The 24,713-nt window shown below is 37.0% G+C and overlaps 2 protein-coding genes across 3 annotated transcripts in view; both read right to left on the bottom strand.

The window, feature by feature from the left end:
* Nucleotides 1-689: 689 nt before the first annotated feature.
* LOC122139827 (NLR family CARD domain-containing protein 3-like) lies at nucleotides 690-7,363 on the bottom strand. 2 transcript variants are annotated; one of them, XM_042739649.1, is made up of 8 exons: nucleotides 6,155-7,363; nucleotides 3,742-5,597; nucleotides 3,072-3,494; nucleotides 2,875-2,961; nucleotides 2,595-2,678; nucleotides 2,421-2,504; nucleotides 2,247-2,330; nucleotides 690-2,165 (listed from the first exon to the last, which is right to left on the bottom strand). In XM_042739649.1, the coding sequence occupies exons 2-8, from the start codon at nucleotides 5,538-5,540 to the stop codon at nucleotides 2,072-2,074; spliced, it is 2,655 nt and encodes an 884-aa protein (XP_042595583.1). In that variant the 5' UTR covers nucleotides 5,541-5,597; nucleotides 6,155-7,363; the 3' UTR covers nucleotides 690-2,071. The 2 variants fall into 2 exon arrangements, with proteins under 2 accessions (XP_042595583.1, XP_042595584.1); XM_042739650.1 differs by having other exon boundaries at nucleotides 3,742-5,592.
* Nucleotides 7,364-7,446: 83 nt separating this feature from the next.
* Nucleotides 7,447-24,713, bottom strand: part of LOC109088484 (unconventional myosin-Ic-like) — a 39,150-nt gene continuing 21,883 nt past the window's right edge. The window contains exons 3-32 of the mRNA XM_042739648.1: nucleotides 22,076-22,231; nucleotides 21,870-21,985; nucleotides 19,476-19,674; nucleotides 18,936-19,016; nucleotides 18,499-18,678; nucleotides 17,623-17,721; nucleotides 17,292-17,405; nucleotides 17,071-17,142; nucleotides 16,429-16,548; nucleotides 16,089-16,168; nucleotides 14,521-14,626; nucleotides 14,087-14,167; nucleotides 13,906-13,997; nucleotides 13,683-13,794; nucleotides 13,509-13,535; nucleotides 12,911-12,991; nucleotides 12,263-12,368; nucleotides 11,387-11,504; nucleotides 10,889-11,002; nucleotides 10,707-10,783; nucleotides 10,464-10,617; nucleotides 10,199-10,358; nucleotides 10,024-10,107; nucleotides 9,583-9,676; nucleotides 9,443-9,498; nucleotides 9,077-9,212; nucleotides 8,874-8,944; nucleotides 8,685-8,782; nucleotides 8,457-8,556; nucleotides 7,447-8,374 (exon numbers count right to left, since the gene is read on the bottom strand). Of these exons, the coding sequence (XP_042595582.1) occupies nucleotides 8,348-8,374; nucleotides 8,457-8,556; nucleotides 8,685-8,782; nucleotides 8,874-8,944; nucleotides 9,077-9,212; nucleotides 9,443-9,498; nucleotides 9,583-9,676; nucleotides 10,024-10,107; nucleotides 10,199-10,358; nucleotides 10,464-10,617; nucleotides 10,707-10,783; nucleotides 10,889-11,002; nucleotides 11,387-11,504; nucleotides 12,263-12,368; nucleotides 12,911-12,991; nucleotides 13,509-13,535; nucleotides 13,683-13,794; nucleotides 13,906-13,997; nucleotides 14,087-14,167; nucleotides 14,521-14,626; nucleotides 16,089-16,168; nucleotides 16,429-16,548; nucleotides 17,071-17,142; nucleotides 17,292-17,405; nucleotides 17,623-17,721; nucleotides 18,499-18,678; nucleotides 18,936-19,016; nucleotides 19,476-19,674; nucleotides 21,870-21,985; nucleotides 22,076-22,231 (3,111 nt within the window). The 3' untranslated portion in view covers nucleotides 7,447-8,347. The remainder of the gene's footprint in view (nucleotides 8,375-8,456; nucleotides 8,557-8,684; nucleotides 8,783-8,873; nucleotides 8,945-9,076; nucleotides 9,213-9,442; nucleotides 9,499-9,582; nucleotides 9,677-10,023; nucleotides 10,108-10,198; nucleotides 10,359-10,463; nucleotides 10,618-10,706; nucleotides 10,784-10,888; nucleotides 11,003-11,386; nucleotides 11,505-12,262; nucleotides 12,369-12,910; nucleotides 12,992-13,508; nucleotides 13,536-13,682; nucleotides 13,795-13,905; nucleotides 13,998-14,086; nucleotides 14,168-14,520; nucleotides 14,627-16,088; nucleotides 16,169-16,428; nucleotides 16,549-17,070; nucleotides 17,143-17,291; nucleotides 17,406-17,622; nucleotides 17,722-18,498; nucleotides 18,679-18,935; nucleotides 19,017-19,475; nucleotides 19,675-21,869; nucleotides 21,986-22,075; nucleotides 22,232-24,713) is intronic.

The following is a 24,713-nucleotide window of genomic DNA, read 5'->3' as shown; positions in this document are numbered from 1 at the left end:
ATAAAACACAAAGAAACGAAACAAAGAAAACCGTTTTCACGTCATGATTTCTCATAATAGTAGCCAAACTGATATTCACCAATTATATTTGGCTTCTGCTAAAACACAGGACGAGTGGCTCACGTACTAAAGCATATTATAGCATGGGCTACCTTAAATCGCCTAATGTCTCGATGTACAGTATGTTTATCTCTTAAGAAAAAGGAACAACATGAACTCTGGGAATCGGATTTAAGCTCTTTTCTAACTTCTCGCTTTTATCAGTGGTCTACATAACAAAGGTAATCCACATTGTATAAACATGCTAGCGAGTAGAAAATATAAAAAACAGATCATAATACAGGGGAACTGAACAAATGACTTTGTGTTTCTTGTACTCTTCCTAAGCACTAAAAACTGAACGAGGTGATATAAGTCACAAAACATCACGTCGGCATCTGGTGGTTTTAATGGGCAACTACATTAAAATACAGACACAAGCGGGCTTTTTTATGAGGTTAATGATGTTAAATATCAGTTGAATATAACCTTTTTTCCCCTCACATCGATAAACTGAGGCAATGCTTGAGACTTATCACAACAGACGTGAGAATGTACATGTAAGGTAAGATTTTGAGTCATCAATATATGGAATTACTCCTGAGGCAACACGGTTTGAACTTTGAAGTGATGACAAACCACAGACTCGATTACCAAAGCAAACTGGAATCTGGAGAATCCATATAATGTTTATTGAACATCTATTTATACATCTTGTTTTAATGATCGCATAACAACACTTGTACTTTGCATTGTAAGCATTGCTAAGCAATCATACTTATAACAATTCATATTTCAAGATGTTATGACAATTAATGATACAATGCATGAACCTCTATTATGCAGAAGACAGGCGTGCAATGTTTCAAAAAAAAAATTATATGACATGGATCACAGTAAAAAATGAAAACCATATTCAGAAGTTTGCACAAAAAGTAGTCAAGCCTATCTATCTATCTATCTATCTATCTATCTATCTATCTATCTATCTATCTTTTTGGGTTTTAGAGATCACCAGTAGCCTATGTACGATCAAAAGTGCCTCTAACATACATAACTGTGATTTTAGTAACAGTTTCACATAGTATCTTTAAAATAAATGCATTTACTAACTAAAGAATACTCTGGATTTGTGTATTTTACACTTACATTTTTACTTCTGTTTATGAAGCGTCTTAAGAGCCCTGAGCTCTGCATGTAAAAGCACCCACAAAAATGGGCAATAAACGTCAAACTGGTTAGACACACTATAGCAGAAAAGAGAACGAAGACAATAATTTATAAAGAAGTACGAGAAGAACAGGTGTGTGTTGAGAAGGCGTTTTAGGTCCCTCAAAGTCTATCATATACTTATAAGACCAAGTCTAATCAGATTGTGTGTGTGTGTGTTAACTAAAAGCTGTAAAAGATTTGATAATAAAAATGTTACTGCACGAAATAAATAAATGCAATTCAGTGTTTAAAGAAAAACTGTCTATAAATCCTAAAATATTGCTGCTTATTAATGTACAAATATAACATACAAATAACAGCTCCTTAAATGTCCAGCAGAGGGCAGTAGTAGCCTGAGTAGTTATTTGTTTATAGTGAAAACACACCGTAATGATGGATTTGTTTCTTACAAGCATGCTGCTTTTTGCTTCAGAAGATGTTAATTGATGGATTGGAGTTGTTTGGATTACTTGTGGATTATTGTGATGTTTTTATCATCTTCTTTACCACATTCTGACAGCACCCATTCACTGCAGAGGATCTGTTGGTGAGCAAATGATGTAATGCTAAATTTTTCCAAATCTGTTCTAATGAAGAAGCAAGCTCATCTACATCCTGGATGGCCTGAGGGTGAGTACATTTTCAGCTATTTTTCATTTTTGGCTGAACTATTCACCTAGCAGTCTAATATGTATTAAAAGTAATATTTCATAGCAATTGTACCAATATGTAAAACAATGTATGAATAAAATGTGTGAATGTGTGAATGAAAATGTTTGTCATTAATCAGTTGCTACTCCACTGGTTTGTTGGTTGTGGGTCAGACGCAAGCTTTAATGTCAAGGTTTGGTCTGGTCTTTGCAAATTCTTTGAGTTTCTTGACACCATCTTTGGTAAACTTGTTGTCAAACAACCTGCGATGAACAGAAAATATATTTGTGTTACAGAATCATGAGGAAATAAACTATAGTAAATCAGCTCTAGATGTTTCTTACCACAGATACTCTAATGTAGTGTTCTCTTTCAGGGCAGCCATGAGGACTTCTGCTCCTTTGTCTGTCACTAGGTTGTCACGAAGTCTATAGGATGCAGAACGTTTCAATTCCGTGAACTTTTCAGATAAATAAATTATTCAAGAGATTGAAATGATGGAGATAAGTCTCTTTTACCTGATATCCGTCAGTGTGCGATTCATCCTCAACAATTCTGCAAGGTAACCAGCTCCAACATCTCCTATTTTATTTATGGCCATTCTAATGAAAGAACGATATTGTAAACACTAAGTCAAGTGCAACATATGTTTATTTTTAACGGAAAATTATTTTTTTTCTCTCATTGTTCACCTGAGATCAGTCACAGTGCAATTTTCTTTCAGCGCTTCTACAAGGATCTTCAGGCCTTCACAGCCAAGTCCTGTTGCAACCACCCTAGAGTGAACATACACAGCCATAATAAATTTGAGCTTATAGCATAACTACTTATATTTATTTATTTATACATTAAATTTTTTTGGTTTAATTTTATACAGTATGTCATTTTAATTTATTTGATATATTTTTATTTACTTTATAGTTTTTTAAATTACTATATTTAAATTACATTTTTAATTTTTCCCCCACTTACCACAGCCTCTGAATTCGACAATCAGGGTTTCTCAGAACAAGAGATAACACAGATGCTCCCTCTGAACCAAGAGGATTCTGGCCCAGGCTTTATGTAAAGAACATACAATAATTATCACAAAGCACAAAAAATAATATTTAACATAGAGTGTGTCACATTTGCCTCCAAACAATTATGCCTACAGTTACAGTATTTACCTGAGCGTTGAAAAAAGTGGAAGGACTGGTAGGAGCCGGCGTAGTCCGTCAGCACTGAGTCCTTGAGCTTCTAAATTTAAAACCTGCAGGTCTGGACTGAGCTGTAACAGGAAAGCCAGCTCACTCCAGTCCCTGTTTACCGAACTGGACTGATCTAAGGGCTGCTGTGAAAGAACTTTCATCCAACTTCGTAGCCGCTGTGACAAACCAGGGTCCTGGGCCTCATATAGACAGTGGTAAATATTGACCTGCCTCTCCGGACTGAGGGTGGAGCTCTGGAGTTGGGAGCGTAACAGATGGAGAAGGAAAGGTGGAGTCGGGTCTGGAGAGGGCTGGCAACGGAGCAGATGCATCTTGGGCCCATCAGGGAAAAATCCATTTAGGATGAGACGTGTTCTGGGAACCAGCAGGCCGCATACAAACCTGGATAAGTGGAAACAACTGGTCAGTTATGAAATGGAGTCATAGTAAATCAAAATTTTACACCTAAACTAGCCTTTCCATACCATAAAAACTTGAAATTATATGATATTTCCATTGAAGATTTGCATATAAAAAGACACTGTATGTGTGAATTGCATATTTAATGTATTTTTGAATAAAAAACGAGTGTCACATCATTGACCTGCTAATGAAATGCATTTAATATGACAACAGTTATAAAAGGTACCTGGCGAAAAGATCCATGTGTCCAGACTGATGTCGTTCACCACAGCGAAGGGCTTTCTTAATGCGTCTGCGGAAGAGACGCTGCGGTGTGTTGAATTTGTTAACGGCTGATGCCATTTGCTTTAATGCATTTTGGATAGAGCAGCCTGTGCTTGGTTTGAGGCCTGAAAATGGATCTGATCCTGAGAGCGACTGGAGAACATAGTACAGGGCAGCTAGAAACTCCTGCATGCTGGTGTGGATAAAATGAAAGCCTTTTTCAAAGGTGAGGGATGCTCGATCCTCTTTAAGTATCTCAGAGAGAAACACCTGTGAGAGATTGGCGCTATCCAGATTAAAAGAGTTCAAATCAGAGCTTTCAAAGATGAACCGTCTCTCCAGGAGGCCTTTGAAGGCCATAGCTCCAAGGCTCTTGAGTATAGGCTGCATTTCGCCAAGGACATGAGGGGCATGCTGAAGCCTGGTGAGATGGGAGCCCTCGCTACGGCCTTGCACGTGGAATAGCAAGATGGATTTAACAAAGCAGCAGTAGATTTCAGAGATCGTGACTGGTTTGGAGTTCTCCTCAGAAGGTCCTAATAAAGAGTTTGGTTGGTTGGCTTCCTTAAGGGCTCCTTTTTCTCCTGAATTGGCACCTGCAGTATCAGGAAAAAGGCAGGAGCCGCCATCATGCAAGGCGGTGGACACGATCCAACAGAATGCAGGAATGTGGCACATGAGTAGAAGGGGTTTATGGGACGACACCGAAGCCAACACTGCCTCGGCAGCCTCAGGAGAACTGCAGTTCTGCTCAAAGTACTGCTTCTGTTGAGCTACAGAGAAACCGAGCAGACTGTAAAACTGGCTGACCAGAACTGGAGGAACCTTGGTGACCGCATGAGGTCGTGAAGTAAGGAAAATGGACACTCCTGGAAGCAGATTTCCCTTGATTAAGTTCACCACAATGGATTGTATAGGCTGCACCCGCTCAGGATCTGAACACTTGGGAGTGTGTTCGAAATTAAGAGGGTAGCAGAACTCATCCAGACCATCTAAGATGAGTAAAAACTGTGCTGGGTTTGAGTTCAGTAACTCGGGCAGGAAAGGTTTCAGATGGATGTAGTGATCCGAGAGCAGGTCCTGCAAGCTCTGCTCTTGAGTTATGAGGTTCAATTCACGAAAGGACAGAGATAGGACAGTCTTGGATGAATTGGTTTCTGCAGCCCACTCTCGCACCAGGCGTCTCACAAACGTGGTTTTCCCACTTCCAGCATCTCCTGACAGCATATTCACACCACTCGCTGGGCTGCACAGCAGATTCTCATACACGTCCTTGAAAATGCAGATCTCATCCCCAACTCCTGCTGACTCATGTCGGCATTGAGAAGGCGATGCATAACCAGCTTGTCTTGAAAAAGTGATATCAGTCCAGCACCCGGTCTCATCGTGTCCTAAACAATGTCTTCTGATGCTGAGATAGTCCACCAGGCCATGCTGTCTAGCCAAGATGTCCTTGTGTTTTTTGAGATGCTCTTGCCTGTTGGCCTGTCCTAGTTTGGCGGTCTTATCTTGAACACTTGGTAGTACGTAGAGGAAAGCCCTGCATGCTTCTTCTCCTCTCCCATTTAGCACATCCAGCAGAACTCTCATACATTCTCTCTCACCTCGAACAGCCGAACCTCTAACAAGACTGAGGTCCTCCTCGGTCACTGCCCCCACATTAAACAGCAAGTCCAGAAGGTGTGTCAGGTGTTTGCTGTAGTTCCCCACCAGCTCCACGCGACGCTGTTGAATCTCTGTGCTACAGGATTCATCAGCCATCACTTTAAAAGGTTCCTGATTATGGGGGAGTTTGGGGCCCCCTAATTAAGGCCTGACCTTGCCCCCAAAGGAAACAAAATGAGTAAAAAGTCAAAACTCTGAAATATTTATTCTTTTTTCATTATTTCAGAAGCATTTTTAAACAACGATTCACAAACCATACAAGTCACAAGCTCACAATTTTTATTTAGGCTATTTATTTTCACAAGCTCAAATATAAGTCGCGTTTGAGGAGGTGACAATGGCAACAGTGTGTTCATCGAGCATTTTTTGATTTTTTTTTTTTTAGATCAGTATCGGACGGTAAATCGACAACAAATACCGTCATGATTACGTAATTGAAATGTATATGAATAAAACTTCAATCACAAACCATATAATGTTTAAAATGTACTCAGGATGATAAACTCTGACAGGGACAACAAAAGATTCGCGCTAGTGACGTTAGGTTTACTTACTTCACGCCCGGCGAACAGAAATTCCTAAAAAACCTACCCCCATTAACTTTACTATATAATTTATTTACATCTAATGAATATATTAACAGTTCCAAACAAGCACATTGAAAAAAAACAAAGCGAAATTGTTTAATAAATAATAATAAACGAACTTACAGTGTCACGCGCATTATTCCCACACTTCCGTAGAATCACATTGATTTACTGAAAGTGAAACTACCCTGTGCGATACAGTAAGCCTTTTATGATTAATTCATATCTTGACAAATCCGATGTTATGTCGATTACTTGTAGGCCGTTACTTAATGAGACAAACATTCATCGCTATAGTAAAACAAACTTTTCAGTAGTCTAAAATATGAAATACTCCGTTTGTATTCCTCTGACAGTCACCTGATACACAGTATATTACGCAATAGCAGAATACAAGAAGTTGATAATCTCCGCCCAAAGTCAGTCACTCGTGCTCTTCTCCGAAATGTTATTTATTGTATGTGGCTGGCTTCTGTTTACCTGATAACACTAATGCTTTGAAATTACTCATACATTACTCATACATTTACATGAGTAAATGCTTTGAAATTACTCATACAAAACTTGACAACTTTTACTGCTATGCAAATAGTAATATTGACTTTATTAAATGCAAAATTAGATTACCACTAGATAAAAAAAAAGCAAACACAAATACGCATTCCCATACATGCTATGAAAAATACAGAGCTGACAAGGCAATGCTTTTTTTTTTTAAATCAGCTTTAATATGCTCAAATACATTGTCAGTTTGCTTCAAAATGACAGATTTCTTTTGGTATTTTACACAAATAGTATAAAACAAAATCACAGTTGTGAATTATATATCAACTTGGGGGCCAAGAGTTTGTGTGGACAGTATTGGGGTATTTTTTATTTATTTTTTATAAATGTCAAAAATATATATTTGTTCTAAATACATTGCATGCGGCACTTTCGCATACACCAGCAATTAACATGTTTCCTTTCAGTGTTTTCTTTTAAGCATCCTCAACTATGACACCAGCTATGATCTGAACATTGCTCTGAACATTCTCCTTTGACGAACATGACATCAAGGTGAGATCAAACAATTGTGCTATCAAGAGTTTTAGGTGCCTGAAATCCTACAGTGCAAAGGGTATGCCAAATTTACACTTTTTTAGTTTCTAAAACATTTAGTAGTGCTTTGTTACCTATTATCTACATATACAAAAACCTGCCTCAAGCCAAGTTACATATTTTTTGTAGATAACATACAACTTACCCTACTATTATGGATAGCAACATCTCTCACAAGCTTTGCAGTGAGCTTCGAGCAGTGCTAATATGGGACATGGCGTTAATATAAAAATATTACTCAAAAAAAATCACTATCACAAAGCCTGAGCCATTCACCACTGAGAGCGAGGAAAGACCACTCTGAAAAATCAATCTTTTGTACATCACTGGATTTCTTCTCATTTTTGCAGGAACACTTATCTTATCAAAGATACTTTCTAACATTTTGAGGCACAGATTTGGATCTGAGAAAATAAATATTGACTGAACCCTTAACGTGGGTAATGTATAATGTATAATGAATTAATCAATGTAAAAAACAAGGCTGGTTTTCTAGCATAGTACACTATCACTGGACATAGCGTGGGATTCTTTCCATCAACATTAAAGATTTCTTTCGGTAGCTTTACATACATGACACGCACCTTCAATCCACTTGGTATACACTCCCTAAAAGTTTGTCCTCCATGAACACATCAACTTATATTAATAACTTATTAGCAAAATTATGTCGCACAAATAGTGTGTAGAACAGGTTTATAACTGCTGAAGTGAACAAGTCATCTTCTCTATGCAAAAAGTAATTAATATCCTTCCTATGAACACAAAAGTGTATTGGTTCCGAGTAGGTTTGGATTGGAGAATTCATAGAAAAGTAAAAGTAATCACGGGTGAACATAAATAGAACCGAAGCTAACCACTACTCATTATGAACCCTGATTTACCTCGTTAGCATGGCTGAGGTCACCTTCTCTAACAAATCAACATTTCCCAAATAAGCTAGATAAAGACTGAGTGCAGGAAATGCACATATATGTTGTTATTTCTTGGCTTTTTGACATATAAAATCATAATATTCATATAACAGTATTAATCCCCCAAAACATAAATAAGTTTGCTGGATTTTCACAACTTAAAGCAGAGGCCTTTGGTGCAGCTGGCTGGCGTCTGATTGGCAGAGAGAAGCTCCGCCTTTAGTCATGTGATTGATGAACTAAGGAGCGTATCTGAAGGATCCTGTGAGAATGCAGGGAGTGCTTGGTTGGGACTCGTCCATCATCTTGAGTTGAGGCGAGGGGCAGTCTGAGAAATGAAAAAAAATGTTATCGTTTTTGTTTCTCGCTGAAATACTCTTAATAAAAGTTTTTTATTCAGCAGTGCTCACCACAGAAAGGTGTCCATTCTTAGCCTTGGCTATCAGCAACTCTGAGCCAGATGTAAAATCTATGATCCCTTCTTTTCCTTGTGCCACACTGAACTTTATACTGTTCATAAGACAGAAAGCAAGAGTTTTTATTAATAAAAGTATAATAATTTCATAAACAGAAGTCTGCCTTGAAAATACAAGAGTATTTAAAAAAAAAACAAAGATCATTTTGTGTCTACAACTCACCTTCCCTGGTTAATGTTAATGCTGTTCATCTTGTCAGCACAGATGGCCACTTTGGTTAACGCCTCAATGACATGCTCACTCTGAAGCACCACATCACCCTGTGACACCAATACAGCATATATTCACTCTGAAAGCAGTCGGTTTAGCACTTAATGAAATTAAAAGCAAATAAGTGATCTTTAGACTTACTTTCTGTTTATTGTCTTCACAAGCAACATGGAGAACAAACATGCCGTCGCTCAGAGAGCTGACAGAAATCCCTACAGATAAAACAGAAGTGGTCAGTGTGTCACTTTTTAGTTTGTGACAATGCAATCACACCATAATCTAGTCAAACTAAGTGTAAAAACACAGTTTAGGCTGTGCCATTCTCTCTCCCTCTTCCGTCTCACCTTTCAGTGAGCTGTAGTCGATACGTTGTTTGAGCTTGGCCTCCTCCACAATGATGGCACTGTTCGCCATGAGCAGGAGCTGTCGGTTGCGTGCTTTGTATCCTTTTCTATCATACTTAGTCACTGGAACAGCATACTGTGGGGAAGGATGGATTATATTAGCAGAATAACTTTTCTTCTTCACATACTGCCTATTATTATAAATGCTTCACACATTGTCATGTATAGTACTGTATGTTGTCTGAGCAAACACTGAGAAATAAGGTAATATGTAGGAGATCACATATTCCGTCATGTAAAATGACACATTTCTGGTTTTTCGGAGAAAACGATGAGAGGATGTAGTCATCCTTTTTTTCAACCAACCTTCATCTTCTCATTCCCCAGAGCCTGTTGCACTTTAGGGTTGATGTCCTCGCCATCTTTTGACACACGCAGACAAAAAAAATGAGAATGTACAACACAGGAAATGTGTCTTCAAAATGAGATGAAAGCTGAAAACTCACTAAGTCTTGTGCCCACAAAAAGTTTTGGGACGCTTTGTGGGTAGTTGTCCTTCTTGTCCTTAAAGATTTCACTTGCGACCATCTTCTGCTCCAACTGCAATAACAGATAATAAAGATGTTTTTTTCAGTAACTCAACAATCAAAATAAATAATAAATAATTAAATGTAAAAAAAAAAATACAAAATTGGACTAATAATAAATTATAAGTTATAAATTAAAATAGATTATAATAATAAAAAAAAAAAAATTTAACCATGTAAAATGTAACAACAGGTACTTTCATTCTAGGTTAATTTATAATAGCCCTACAATCAAATAAATAATACAATATAAAATACAAATGACAAACTAAAATACTACTACTACATTTTTTTAATTAAAATAAAATACAAAAATTAAAAAAAAAATTAAAATAAAGTAAAAAAAAAAAAAAAAAACACCTGGTGCTTCCATTCCGGGTTGATATTCTTGCAGTACTTCCACACCATATTCTGCATGCAAAGTTTGCGGAGCTGCTCTGAAGCCTGTAAATGAAAGGAAGGGATAATCTCTCAGCTCACATCTAGAGTAGTTGATGATTGTACTGATGACTGATTCATGACAGATATGTCTCACCTCAATGAGGGCTGGAGGTGGTGTTGGCCAGCTCTTATCCAAAACAGTTTTGGGCAGGCTCCTGTGCAACTTCATTAGAAATGAGTACCGAACGTAGTCCAAGAAGTATTCATTCTCTGGACAACGTGGCTGATGGCGGTAGATGAAGCCTTTGATGAACCTGTAACAGTGATCACAGACGGTAAAAACAGAGGTGGGCACAGGCTCTCTCACTGGCCAGAATCACATCACTGACTACTGCACTAGTCATGTCATGCACACAGACCTGCGGATGGTGTTGGCAGCCTCTCTCCTACGCTTTGCTTCCCTGCGGGCCAGAATACCTCTCCACCAGGCTTGGATCTTGATAGCTGATTGACGCATTTTACGGTATTTGGTTTTTTGACTGAAGCCTTTCCAGGATGACTGCAGTTTGGTAGCTGTGCATGAACAACAGTTTGTTGAGGTTAAGTTTAGGTAGACCATCCAGTGAAGAGTTACATGATATATCTTTGAATATAGCTCATACCAAGGCTGTGTTTTCTGACTTCTAGTGCATCTTCGGTTGCAAACAAGGTTTTGGGGAAGCGGATGAAGATTTTGGTCCTTTAAAAGAAAAAAAGGCCTTTTTTGGAACCAGAGAAAGAATACAGATTTTTTTAATACTGATATAAAAGTTAGCATTTTTAAATGCTTATTTGTGGAACCAACCGGCCGAGTTTGTACTCCTCAGGTTTGTAGCCGAGGTGCTTGACGAGTGTGGAAACTCCATCAACCAGACGGCCATCCCAGTTCGGCCAGGTGTTTGGACACAGGGATTTATACCTGAAACAGGAAATCACAAGCATTACCCACAAAACTCAGCCACATTGTAAGCAGAAAAATGAATCACTGTTTTCAACACACTGCTTGTTCCCTTTGACCTTAATTATCACTGAAGTCCACAGGAAGTACCGAGCTTTTAAAAGAGGATTAGAAAGTGTGAAGAGCTTACAAATAAGATGTTTTTGAGAGAGCCTTGCTGAAAAATAGCCTAAATCAGCTAAATTGGTTCAGGCCAGCAAGAACTAAGTTAAAAGAGTATTTGTGGGTTACCATTATGAGGTATGTTTGGTCACCCAACTTGTAGAAGATTGCACAAAAGATCAGCATTAAAAACAGTTCATCTGGGCCTTAGTTTTTATATTTATCTGCCATGTAGATGCCAACCTCTGCAGGAAGGTCTCGTAGCGACGGCGATATGCAAAGCCAGCTCTCCTCACCCTTAGGTTTTCCATCAGACCAAGATATTTTACCTGGTGCCTGATGAGGACTTCATCAAAACGCCCTGTAGAGAGACAAAGAGATTTCAGATTAATGAGGTTTCATAAAATATAACGCATGTTAAAAAAATATATATTCCACAATTAATTATGATAATAACATATTAAAAAAAAAAAAAAACAAACAAAAACAAACAAAAAAAAAAGACAAAAACAAAACAAAGAAGCTGATGAAGTAAGAAACAATCAGAGTGAACGAACGAATGAATTCAAAACAAAAAAACCAATACATTACATCACACACAGAAAAAAAATGGCACAAACTCAAAATATATATAAATACTCAAAACAGATAGATAGATAGATAGATTTTAGCATTTTAACAGTCAGAAATGAAAATTATATTTTACAATTTCATAATTTTCTAATTTCTCATTTATACATTTCTTTCTTTTGAATGAAAATGTATAGAAGTTTGGTTCATCAATGTTTAATAATTGTTAAATGTTTAATGATATGAAAAAATTCTACAATAAATTATAATTTGTACAATAAATCATAATACTAATAATTCTCATGTCCTATAATAATATACTATTTTCTACATCCCTTGGAGTACCATATAAATACCATGTTTTATGAATATGGCAATAATACTAAAACATAGAATGCATCAAACTACCACAATACTATTATTCAATAGCATAATAATACTGACCCATGGAAAGGGAACAGGTGCAAGGAATGAGCACAAATGAGAGAAACAATCATTTCTAAGTGATGAACGGCACTAAAACTCAAGTACAGAATACTGCTCACAAACCTGCTTGCTTGGCATCATTAGGCTTGATGCAACGCACGTAAGACGGTTCCTTAGACATCAGGATTTCCATCAACTTCGCCAGGCTGTTCTTGAACTGAGTTGCTGCCTGGTTGCAGCGAGCCAACGGAACGAGAGATCAAGAAAAACAGACGGCCAGTGAGAACTAGCAAGAACACAAGCCACAGTGTGCGAGTCCAGCCAGGCAGTGACAATGTGGGAGAAGCCAGTGGTCAACAATGCAAGCAAACAACTAAACAGCAGCCCACCCACACTCAACCAATGGAGCTCTGCGGAGTGGGCACTGCGACTGGGGGGATTCAGGATTGTACGCAGTCACATGGAGTGAAGAGGTACCACAGTGTCAGGGCATTCCTCACAGTGTGGGTGGAAGCAGAGATTCGCCAAGAACTGTGGTTTATGTATAAATGCCACTATGAACTAGGAACTGATTCACAAACAAATTTTGTTGTTTATGGTTCCGTTTAAACAAAAACAACAATATTTGATGCTATATAGTAAACCTTCAAGAAATAGCAGTATTTAAGTAAAAAAAAAATAATACTTGAGAGATTACTTTTTGGATTATAACTAGATAGATAGATAGATAGATAGATAGATAGATAGATAGATAGATAGATAGATAGATACCGTCTCTGGGCGTTTCTTGTCTGTGAGTTCTTCTCGGTCAAAACATTGAGTGAGGATTTTATTTTCGGACATACACATGACCTGAAAACAGAGACACATTTTGTAATTTAAATTTCAGCCCAGATATGGTGTACTTTTCATTATACATACATATATATATATATATATATATATATATATATATATATTATATATATATATAGATATATATATATAGTATATTATATATATATATATAGGCTTATATGCTGTCAAATGATTAATCACATTCAAAATAAAAGTTTTTGCTTACATAATATATGTATGTGTACTGTGTATATTATGTAAATATACATATATACACACACACACACAGGATATATATTTAAAATATTTACATGTATATATTTATATTATGTAAACACAACACTTTTCTTAAATATATACATGTATGTGTGTGTATATATATATAATAAATATACACAGTACACACACATTATATAAACAAATTTTTTTTATTTTGGATGTGATTGATCGCGATTATTCATTTGACAACACTAATATTTATATATACTGTATATATATATATATCTTTTTTTTTCTGGGCCTGTTCCCTCACCTCCTTCAGGTTTCTGAAAAGGAGATACTAATATAAGTAATAAATACCTAGAAGTTGGAAAATGCACAATGACGTCAGTCAACGCTCAGTCTGGGAAAAGTCTGTGGGCATAAGTGCCCACTTTTGTTCAACGACGTGCTCTCTTTCTGTTTCTCTATTTTTTTATTGCTGCGCTCTGTTCAGTAACTGACCGTTCACATTGTAGTTGACTTCTCCTGCGTAGTGGATCAGTCTGAACTCCTCACGACCCATCACTTTACGGGTTTTTCCATCAGCCAGCTTGTGACTGTAATGTAGTGCAGATGCAGATGTATACATATATATATTAGTTTTCAAAAGCTCTGGATATAATTGTAGGTATTAGATCGAATGATAAAAGGAAGGTGGAGTGACTGACGTTAGGAAGTGTGCATGGCCACCGACAGTGTCCTCAAGCTTCTCCAGGAAGGTGATGTCACTGGCATCTCCAGGCCGGAGACACTCTTCATCCTGTAGATAGAACGGTAAATCATTTTAGATGTATGCAGCTTAAAACAATGCTTAATATTTTGATGGAAGTTCACAGAGAGCATTCTTACCAGGATAGAAATGATTCCTTTAAACTTCTCCTCCACAAGATCACAAATGATCTTGTTGTTAAAATATTGCACAGGCTCCCACTGGAGAATGCAAAAACATGAGCATTACTGCATTTGAACTAAGATAAAAATATTCAAGATTTGCTATAAAATTCAAGGAATGCAATAACAAGAGCATTCCCAGCCCACCCGGGAACCCAGGCCACAAACAGGCTTTCTTTAACAGTCTATGCGTCATAATGTTTTATCGGCAGTGCGAGAGGTCAGCATTATCATACTAACAGCACGAAAATAAAGCCCACGACACGTTTGCCCATAATGTGTCCATTGAGCTGAGAGTAAGACCCCATTCCAGCACCCTGCACATGAGTTACATATGCTGAGCTGTGTGTGTATAGTATGCATATGCGTTATGTGTTTCAGGAAATTCTCACCGTGATTCCCTCAGCTTCATATTCCTCCTGCTCCGACTTCAGAGTCAGTTCAATGAAGAGCTGCTGCAGCTTCTCATTACAATAGTTGATACAAAACTGCTCAAAACTAAACAGACAGACAAAGAGAGGCAGAAAGAGTTATCTCTGAAAATTTGTCTGATTCTACTCGTTAACAATAAATAAATAAATAGATAAAGCTACCCAGATTCAAAGATAACCAAAATAATAAATGGCTTTATTTTTCTATATAATGTATGAAATATTATTTGAAAATATTGCATAAATATGATTCAGATAATGATTAATAATATGATTAGTATGATAATATTCATATATATTCATATAATAAAATATTAGTCCAAAGGCCTTTTCGGTTGCGGCACCTCGCCTCTGGAATGACCTGCCACTGGAAATTAGATTTTGTACATCACTAGGTCATTTTAAAACACTTTTAAAGGGTTAGTTCACCCAAAAATGAAGATTAGCCCATAAATTACTCACCCTCAAGCAATCCTAGGTGAATATGACTTCTTCTTTCAGATGAATCCAGTCGGAGTTATATTAAAAATTGTCTTTGATCTTTCAAGCTGTTTCATGGCACTCAGTGGGTGTTGCATGCACCAGTCCAAAAGTAGTTAAGTAAAAAGCGCCCATCCATAAAAAAAATAAATAAAAGTATTTCACATGGCTCCGGGGGGTAAACAAAGGCCTTCTGTAGCAAATCAATGCTTTTTTTAAGAAAAATATCCATATTCAAAACGTAATAATCACTTTAATATAGCTTGCGCTCACTGTTGTAAACAAAGGAGCTCCGGGCGGATGACGTATGAGGTCGGCTTTGTGCATGTGCCACTTAAGCCTGTGTTATACTTTCTGCGTCCGCTAGTGTCCGCTATGGTGTGTGTGACATAAAAATTGTCATCAAAGAGTGTGCGTGGAGGCTCTGAGCGGACATCCACATGACTGATGCATGCAACACCTGCCATGAAACAGCTTGAAAGATCAAAGACAATTTTTAATATAACTCAGACTGGATTTGTCTGAAAGAAGAAAGTCATATACACCTAGTATGACTTGAGGGTGAGTAAATTATGGGCTAATTTTCATTTTTCAGTGAACTAACCCTTTAAGAGGGCACTTACTTGCCCGGGCATGTGGTGTGAGACAGTTGGTGTATCTGATGGTCTTGTGTTTATTGTTTATGTCATGTTGTTTTTATGTTCTTGTTTTGGTTATTTTGTTTTATATGTTGTTTTATTGGAAAGCACTTTGGTCAACATGAGTTGTTTTTAAAGGTGCTATACAAATAATAAACAAACAAACAAACAAACAATAAACAAAATATCAAATGTAAAACAATATTTACAATAATATTTAAGATTATAATATTAAAATAATTCATCAAATATTACAATAATAATGTGAATTATCTAAAATATTTAAATTGATATTAAAATATTTAGAGTAGCATAAAATAAAGTATATATGCGATATGACAAAATATAGTATATAGCATACAAATATTGTTAAATTGTAAAATGTCATTACACTTTATGTATTTACTCTACCTGTTGTTCTGAAAGACCTCAAAGCCATAGATATCCAGCAGACCAATGACAGAGGCGTTCTTACTGTTGAATGAATCATCCTGTGAGACATTAAGAGCACAGAAATATTCAACAACAGCTGTGGCATGCCACTCAGACTAAACATACACAGCCTGTAAGATCATATGGAGGGAATGTGTTCTAATAACAGTCATCGGAAAACCAGAGTAATCGGATGACATCACTGCTAGGCTTTCTCCATGTGGGGGCGCCAAACACCCACATTTAGTAACAAGCCTCTATCAGAGAATTTGCAAAGCCATGGAGCTGATAGTGTATTTAACACAGAACAAGTCCATACCTTGTAGGCCAGGGAGTCATTAATTTTGTTGACCAGCCAAGTAAAAGTACGACCGTATATGGCTTTAGACAAGGCATCCCGGGCTGAAGCGGCCTGCTCTTGATTTAAAGGACTCATCAGCTATAACAAAAACACAGACAGTGGAATTATGGGAACCACTCATAGTAATTATTACATACTGTACACACACACATATACAACCTTTTTTTACACTGAATACTCAGAACAAACTAAACACTCATAAAAAGGTTTTAAAGCTAACCAGCACTATTTTATTACAGAGGGTTTGATTAAAAGATTTGAATTGAATCTGTGATTTATGATCCTTCGTACTTTATTAATCATTACATTTTTGAAGAAAATGTTAGTGGTGCTTCCCCATGTAATATTTAACACCTACAACAAAGTTTCTATGATATTCTGCTCCCTATGACTCAGACTCCTCATTTATTGTAAAGCTATGGGATTTTTTTCACCCTTTTTATCAACTGCCAAAAATCATGAATGTGATCAATAGTAATAGCAGACTTCCCCTCAACAAACAAGTTTTGAAAAATCCCTAACTCCAAGTATGAGCAATTACTACTGATATTTGTCTGTTAGCAAAAGCAATAATGAACTCTAAATAATTAGAAAACATACCTCTTCTCCTTTGGCAATGATCTTTTTATGTGTTAGAGCCTCCTTAAGAATAGTGCCATCCACACCTAACAACTGCAATATCGCAAACACACACACACAAAAAGTCAAAAAAGCAACCCCTGCCATGTAATTTCAAGAGAAGAAACATGGTTAGAGGTTTAAACAAAGAGGTCATGCACATGTGGCCACAGACCAGTGATATAAATAAACTGTCCTGTTACCCTGGCTAAGTATTTAATCTGTGTCTCGGTAGTGATGTAGGCACTGCCGCTGTCCTCTCCTCCGTACTGGACATTCCCCAAGTGTAGTACACTGGCAATAATGTTCAAAAGCTCCTGTGGAGAGAAAGGGATGTGTGCGAATGAGAGGAAAGATCACAGTTTACAAGGTAATGTGTGTCATTTCTGACACCAGATTTCAAAAATAAGGACTGTTTGCCGAGATAAAAAGGGAGAACTTTCTATGTCTTGGAAAAAAAAAACATTCAGTCATTCTTCAGATTGTGTGTGTGTGTATGTGTGGGGGGGTGATTGGTCAGTTTGTCTGTCATACCTCCACTTCATCATCAGTGAAGCCAATGATGCTCAAGGCTTTCCTCACTATCTTCCAGTCATTGCGGTCATTTATGGAGCTCACTTTTGGACAGTTACCCTTAAAAAAAAAAAAAAAACACACACGCGCACACACACAGTCAATCAGCTCAACAGAGGAAACCAAGAGAGGAGGGGCTCCTCTTGACTTCCTCTATTAAACACCAGGGGAGCATGAGGAAGCAACAGAGGGACATTCCTGCATACTTGTGGGTAAATTTATGATGCCATTTATGATGAATACTCATACAAAAGCCCAACATAAATGCATGTGGTAAACTGAGCTGAAAAATATTATTAGACATTTTTATTTAGTATTGATATTTCTGCACCAGAATAAAATAAAAAAGGAAATGATGTGAAATATCGTCACATTTTGAGAAATAGTTGCAATTGCAAGAAATAAAGTTGCAAATAATTGAAAATAAGAGATAAATAGTGCCAGTAATAACAGATAAAAAAATTAAGATATAATTAAGAGATATTATAAACAGAAAAAAATGTTGCAATAACAAAAAAGATATAAAAAGACAATATTGATATTGTTGCAATAATGATATCAAGTCGCAATTGCGCAATATAAAACCACTTTGAAAGATGTAACGTCACATTGCAAGACAGAAGATTAAAATGTAAAAACGAAGGCACAAGTAGAAGACGCAAAGTTATTTTTTTACAGTAAGGGGGAAACGACAGAAACTGAATGGTCTACTTGACCAGCATGACCTAGTGTGGCTCAAGCATGTGTGTTAACACAGCTCTTTCTTAAATATACAGTTTTCTTTAGACCTCAGACATCTGCTGTAATCATAACAAGAGTGTGAGGTCCGTCTCTCACCTTCACCAGAAACTGGTACTGCTGGGCGTTCTTCTCCAGGCCCAGTCTCCTCAGCAGATCATCCTCTCCTCCCTCGATAAGCTGATAAAAGATGTGGAAGTTCCTCTCGCCGTGGCTCTGGTGCACGACACGTGATTTCTCCAACAGGTAGTTAATGATGTGACCTCCTACGGGAGCACCCTGCCAACGGGGACACCCAAAGGGAGAAGCAAAGGGGATAATACCGGGTTTCTGACACGCATGCAAACATGCATAATGTCACAGACACACAAACACGTATAACACGCAGGTGGATGCAGCCAAATCCCCAAACCAAGGAGAGCATTTAAGGGTGAAGGTGTATCGACAGAAGGTGGATCACAGCAATTGAGACGTGAGCTTTGTTTGATGATCATTTAATGACAATAATATTGCAATAATAACACAAGTGAACTCACCTTGAAGTCAAACTGAATGTCCATGTATTTCCCAAAGCGACTGGAATTGTCATTCCGTAGAGTTTTTGCATTTCCAAAGGCCTGAGAGAAGAAAAACAAACAATGATAGAAGGGAAAATGGATGAGTATTACAATTTAGGATGGCGTAGAGAAAACAAGCTTTTTAATTTAGACAAATGTGATTATACACACACTCTACTAGATTAGTTTACAGGGAAGCACCACATCTGCAAAACAAAACGGCCGCCTGTGCTGTTTCCACTGGCCTTCCCATTTTTAGACATCCTTCATGTATGCGGCAGTCTTATCGCACAGATAATAACAGTGGCGTATAATTACTGGAGAGGTTTACCAGGACTACAAACTGCTCCGAATAAACTTGCCATCATTGAGAGTCATTCTGAGAATTTTCCTCTGTGACAGCAGTCCAGGGCAACAATTACAGCCCGTACTGATCTCACCACTGTACGCTGGCATCTGGAGATCAGTGAAATTGTATGTCATGAAACGTGGGGTTAGATAAGCTGTGTACATGTTTACCTCCAGAACAGGATTGGATTGTAGCAGGCGATCTTTGATGGTCTGCACATGCTCACTGGCAGGGCAGGTGATGGCGTAGTACTGCAAAACTTTTTTGGAGGCTTCGGTCTTGCCAGCACCACTCTCACCTGAGATGAGGATGCACTGATCCCGTCTCTCAGTCCGCATGGAGCGATACGCATTATCAGCCACAGCGTAACTGTATAGGGAAAGTTCCAACATCATAAGTGCTTGGTTATGTATTTAAACAAATTATAATTATTTTTATCAAAACAGAAAGATTATGTAAAATACAACAACAACAACAACAAAAATAATAATGATAAATGTAAAAAATGAGTAGATAAATAAAAATTAAATACTTCTATAAATTAAATACAAATTATTTACATTTTCAGCATTTTAATTTAAATCCATTTTCTTAAATTCACTTAACCAAATACAATAATAAGAACTGATTAATTATAAACAAAAAAACAGAATAAAATAAAAAAGCAATATATTTATATTATTGCTGCTTCATTGTTGTATTTGAACTTTTGCTCATTTTTGCATTTAAATTTTATATACAAATAATAATAAATAATAATAATACAAACAAGCAATACACAGCAACAACAATCATAATAGGTAGATTAAAAAAATATCATTATAGATTAAAAATTATATCTATAAATTAAGATTATGGATTAATTTATTGAATCAAAATGAAATAAAAAATACAATGATAAAAAAAAATTACAATTAAAATATTCAATTAATATTTATAATACTTAAAATATTTATTATTTCATATTTTATTATTTCTATTTAGTTATTAAGTTTTTTATTTCTATTACAGTACATATATTTAATTAAAATGCAGCCCTTAACATTTCTAATAATCTCTCTTGGTCTTATAATGTATTTGCAATGTTGCTTCAAATTCTTTTTCTGGTAGCATTAAAATAACACATTCCTTTGGTAGAAGCCTAAATGGACATTCAGGTGTCAGTAACATTGTTGTGTAAACTGTGGAAAAGCTCAGTGAGGATGGAGTTGCAAATGATTTTCATGAGGAAAGAGCAGTTACACCAGAGAGGGTCTGTGTTTTTTCAGCCTGTATGAGATAACGCTTTTATCACTTTTACACGTCTGCTATCAGTGTAAGATGAAAACAGTGGTACAACGGGTGTACAGTCCACTTCAGGTTAACTATAACTTTATACTTCACTTTATCCCTCCAGATAACTGAAAGCTGCCACACACACATAAACCTTACAGATGAGTCTATGAATGTTAAGAATATAGCAGAACTTCAGTTTATAGTCCTCAACATTCCAGAGGAATTTCCTCTTCACTGATAGTAGACAAGGAAGATAAACAAGCTCCACATAGTACATTAAAATGTGGAAGAGAATTAGTTTTTTCAAGCCACTGGTTCCCTCTGGAGTTTTTTTGGTGTGAACTTTACATTGCAAACTTTATATTTATTTTATATAATATTTACTCAATTATAAATAAACAATTTGAAAATGAATAAACAAATATGAAAGATTTATTTTAGATGGGAACTTCTTGATTCTGTAATCATAATATAATATTTCTCACAAATAAAAAACAAAACAAAAAGTGTTAAAAAAATATGGATACAAAAAAAGTTCAAATTCTGGAAAACACACTCCCAAAAAAAAAAAACTATATATAGCACAATAATATTAAGAATTTAAAAAAGTTGAATGTGCAGTGTGCAGTGAACTCTCCCATCCACATCCAATTCTCTCTAGCCTTCTTGGCGCTGTCAAAATAAAAGTCCCATTTCCGACACATCGGGCCAAAACAGAATAACTTGCCGATGCTGATGATTAAAAATGCCAAACTTTAGACAACCACTACCTCAAATATGACTTCTGAAGCTACTATTTTTTAGAGGGGGGAAAAAAACTTTTGTCGCTAAATAAGGACTACAACTACCATAAGGATCCAAGTTTATATGTGTGACAAATCAGGCCATTGTTGTAGTCCTTGGCCATTCCAAATGGCAGACTTCATGTGCACTTGCGCTCTTGTTGACTTACAAAGGCCGCCACGTGCACGTGTCCGGTAACTACACAAGCCCATAGGGTGTCTTATTTGTTATTTTAGCTTTCAGAAGGGTGCACCCTTTGTACCCTCGATGCACACTTTTGCTGAGCCCGCACTGGGGTGCGATCTGCGCAAACTTCTACACGGCAGTCAAAGTGGCATTAGATCAGGAAAGTGTGGACTCGGAGGAAGACAGCAAGGGTTTACGGTGTGATTTGGGACAGGGCCCTTATTTAAAAAAACATAACCATTACCCATCTCATTGGACTAATCTGAATAATAAAAGACAGCAGAATTGTGGGTAATAATGACTTGTTGCTGATGGCTTACATGTGAGGTGAGACTTCATAGAAATTGACGCCCCGGTATCGCTCCATATGCTGTTTAGAGTAGATCTCCAGCTCTTTGTAGGGGTTCACGGACACCAGCACTGAGCCAATGTACGTCTGTGGGAGGAAGACAGACACACAGAGATCAGATCAATACTCTGGGCTTTGAGCTTTAAGAGTGAATAGAATTTGGAGAACAGCTCTTACATAAATGAGGTTCTCCTTGAAGCGTTTGCGGAGATTCTCAATGAATGCCACCTCGCTGGTGTGGTTCTCCAGCAGGACAAAGTCCTGCACGCCCACTCGGTCCCTGGCTGTCAGGGCGCTCTCCATCATGGCCCGGATTCCGTCACTGCCCACAGCCTGACAGAGAAGAAGCAGAAGTGAGATACAAAAATCACACTTCCACCCTCCAGACGCAGAACAGCGCGAGGTGATATATAAACACTGCAACACACAATATGTCAAGGCCCTCTAGAGAACCTTGAATAAACTCCATCATGACCCCTCCCATTTCATAACACCCTCAGAGTTCAGCTCATGTGAAACCCAGCTTTTATTTTAAAGCATTCGTATGAAAGAGTTCTCACTGAATACCATTGTGAACAAAATGCCACGATCTAAAACAGTGGATTTGTGTCAAGCACAATTTTAAGCTACAGTTAATACTCTGAAACTCTAAAAGTACCAGGGAGTACTACTATGACTTTTTTGATAAGGTACCACAGCAATACCACAGTAATTTTTAGCCATTTTCCTTGCTTACAATTGCTATACAGCTAGGAAAGCAAGATACACTACAGTTCAAAAGTTTGGGGTCAGTAAAACATTTTTTTGTAAGAAATTAAGAGTTTTATTCAGCGAGGACACATAAACTAATCAAAAGTGACAGTAAAAAAAGTGATGAATAAATTACATTTTAAAATATATTCAAATAGAAAGCAGTTGTTTTAAATTTTAAAAATACGATCATCATTTAGTACTATATTCAAATACCACAGTATTACCTTCTGATCCCATCATTGCTTAATGGCACCACCACAGTACTATTTATAAGGGTACAATGCTGTTTTACATCATTAGCTTGATTACATCACTTTTAAAAACACACAAGACACTGTAAAGCATCAATTTTCACACTTAACCACATCTCACAAATCCATCAGTGCAAAACCCCACCCAAACCCCAGTGTGCTGGTACAGCAGAAACACAGTCATACTCACATCTATAACCAAATCTGTATTTTTAAAGAGATAACCCTTCTCCAGAATGGAGGCCTGCGTTTTCCGCATTAGATTCCCAATGTTTGACAAATCCATGGTGTCGAAACAACTTTAGCTGTCGATCCTCGACCAGAGATGCTCTTTAACTAGTAGGATACACAAATGTACTAAGTTCTAGCAGGTCACTTGTCATCTGATGTCTGTAATCCTGATCAAAGATGACTATGGGTGATGCTTCTTAGCTTAAAACAGAAAAGCGCACTTACACCCACTCACACACACACACACAAACACACTCAGATGAACAAATGCGTGATTATGCATCGAAACACACACAGTCACATTGTGTGAATGCACCAGCTGCTATGGCTGTTGTTTTGCTATTGACACAGCAGCGGCCATCCCCTGGAGGGAGAGACAGAGAGAGACAGATACAGCACACCTGAGCAAGCACTTTAATTAAGTTGATGCACACCAGCTATAACAGAACCGAGAGCGAGGGAGGCTAACAGTGGGAAAAAACAAGCCGAAAGAAAAACATAACAAGCGAGCGGGAACAGTCGACAACTGTAGTGCCAGGAAGTGACTTCATTCCCAATCCGTCAGCCTGCTGAATGCACCGACAGAATTGCACCATCTCTGAAAGTCTAACATGGCCGTGCGTTGCTCTCTCGTTCCCTATTAGGCCAGTTTTGCATATCCAGCTCACATCTGGTTTTGTGCAATCCGCAAACAACCACATGGAATCTGGTTATCGCAAATCAGACACAAACCACATTTAAATGCAACATATTGTGTGTTTAAATAAGAACCATATAAAAATTTACGTGTTTTTGTCATTTAGGACGAAACACTTATTTGATGTCATGAAAAAATATTACAGATATAAGCAGTGCCAAGGTGTTTAGAGTGGATAGTGCATAGCTATGTGGTTGCTAGGTGGTTAATTACTGGCTCAAGTAAAAAAAAAAAATCCTATTGTGTTACTATATTATTTTCTTTATATTACATTATTAATTATATTTATAATATTTTCATTAGATATGCTAGAGTCCTTCTTTCAGTCTAAATGTATGGGATTTTTTCAACCTGTTTTAATATGTATATAGGTTATACTGAACATACACTACCATTTAAAAGTTTGGGGTCAGTAGAAGAAATTAATTAAAGAAATTAATGCTTTTATTTAGCAAGGATGCATTCAACTGATCAAAATTGACAGTGAAGATTTTATAATATACTTTTTCATTCATTAAAGAATCTTAAAAAAAAAACATGGTTTCCACAAAAATGTTATTTGAAATTAATAGTTTTCACTGTATTTTGATTAAATAAATGCTTCCTTAGTGAACAAGACTTAAAAAAAAAAACTTAAATCTTACCTTTTGAACGGTAGTGTATATATTTGATTTAAACAAATAAGAATGCAAACACTCAGCCCTACAGATCAGATTTGAAAATCAAATCAGAAAAGTGTCCAGTGAACATACTGCACACTTTTCTCAATCACATGTACTTGTTTGTCTACCTTAATTTGTGTGCATATTCTACTGCAGTCACACAGAACTGACAGTTAATGATTGGTGGTGGAGTCATAATCAAAACTAAACCTTCTGGCTAG

This window comes from Cyprinus carpio, chromosome B15, assembly GCF_018340385.1.
Source record: "Cyprinus carpio isolate SPL01 chromosome B15, ASM1834038v1, whole genome shotgun sequence".
In the NCBI taxonomy this organism is placed as follows: domain Eukaryota; kingdom Metazoa; phylum Chordata; class Actinopteri; order Cypriniformes; family Cyprinidae; genus Cyprinus; species Cyprinus carpio.
The sequence above is the reverse complement of the archived record's forward strand: the minus strand, read 5'-3'. Positions and strand labels throughout refer to the sequence as shown.

Excerpts from the sequence above, each read along its gene's own strand:
- LOC122139827 (XM_042739649.1), bottom strand. The coding sequence starts at position 5,540 with ATGGCTGATGAATCCTGTAGCACAGAGATTCAACAGCGTCGCGTGGAG. Across the intron at positions 2,331-2,420 it reads CGCACACTGACGGATATCAG|ACTTCGTGACAACCTAGTGA; the intron begins GTAAAAGAGACT and ends TGCATCCTATAG. Across the intron at positions 2,166-2,246 it reads ACTACATTAGAGTATCTGTG|GTTGTTTGACAACAAGTTTA; the intron begins GTAAGAAACATC and ends TGTTCATCGCAG.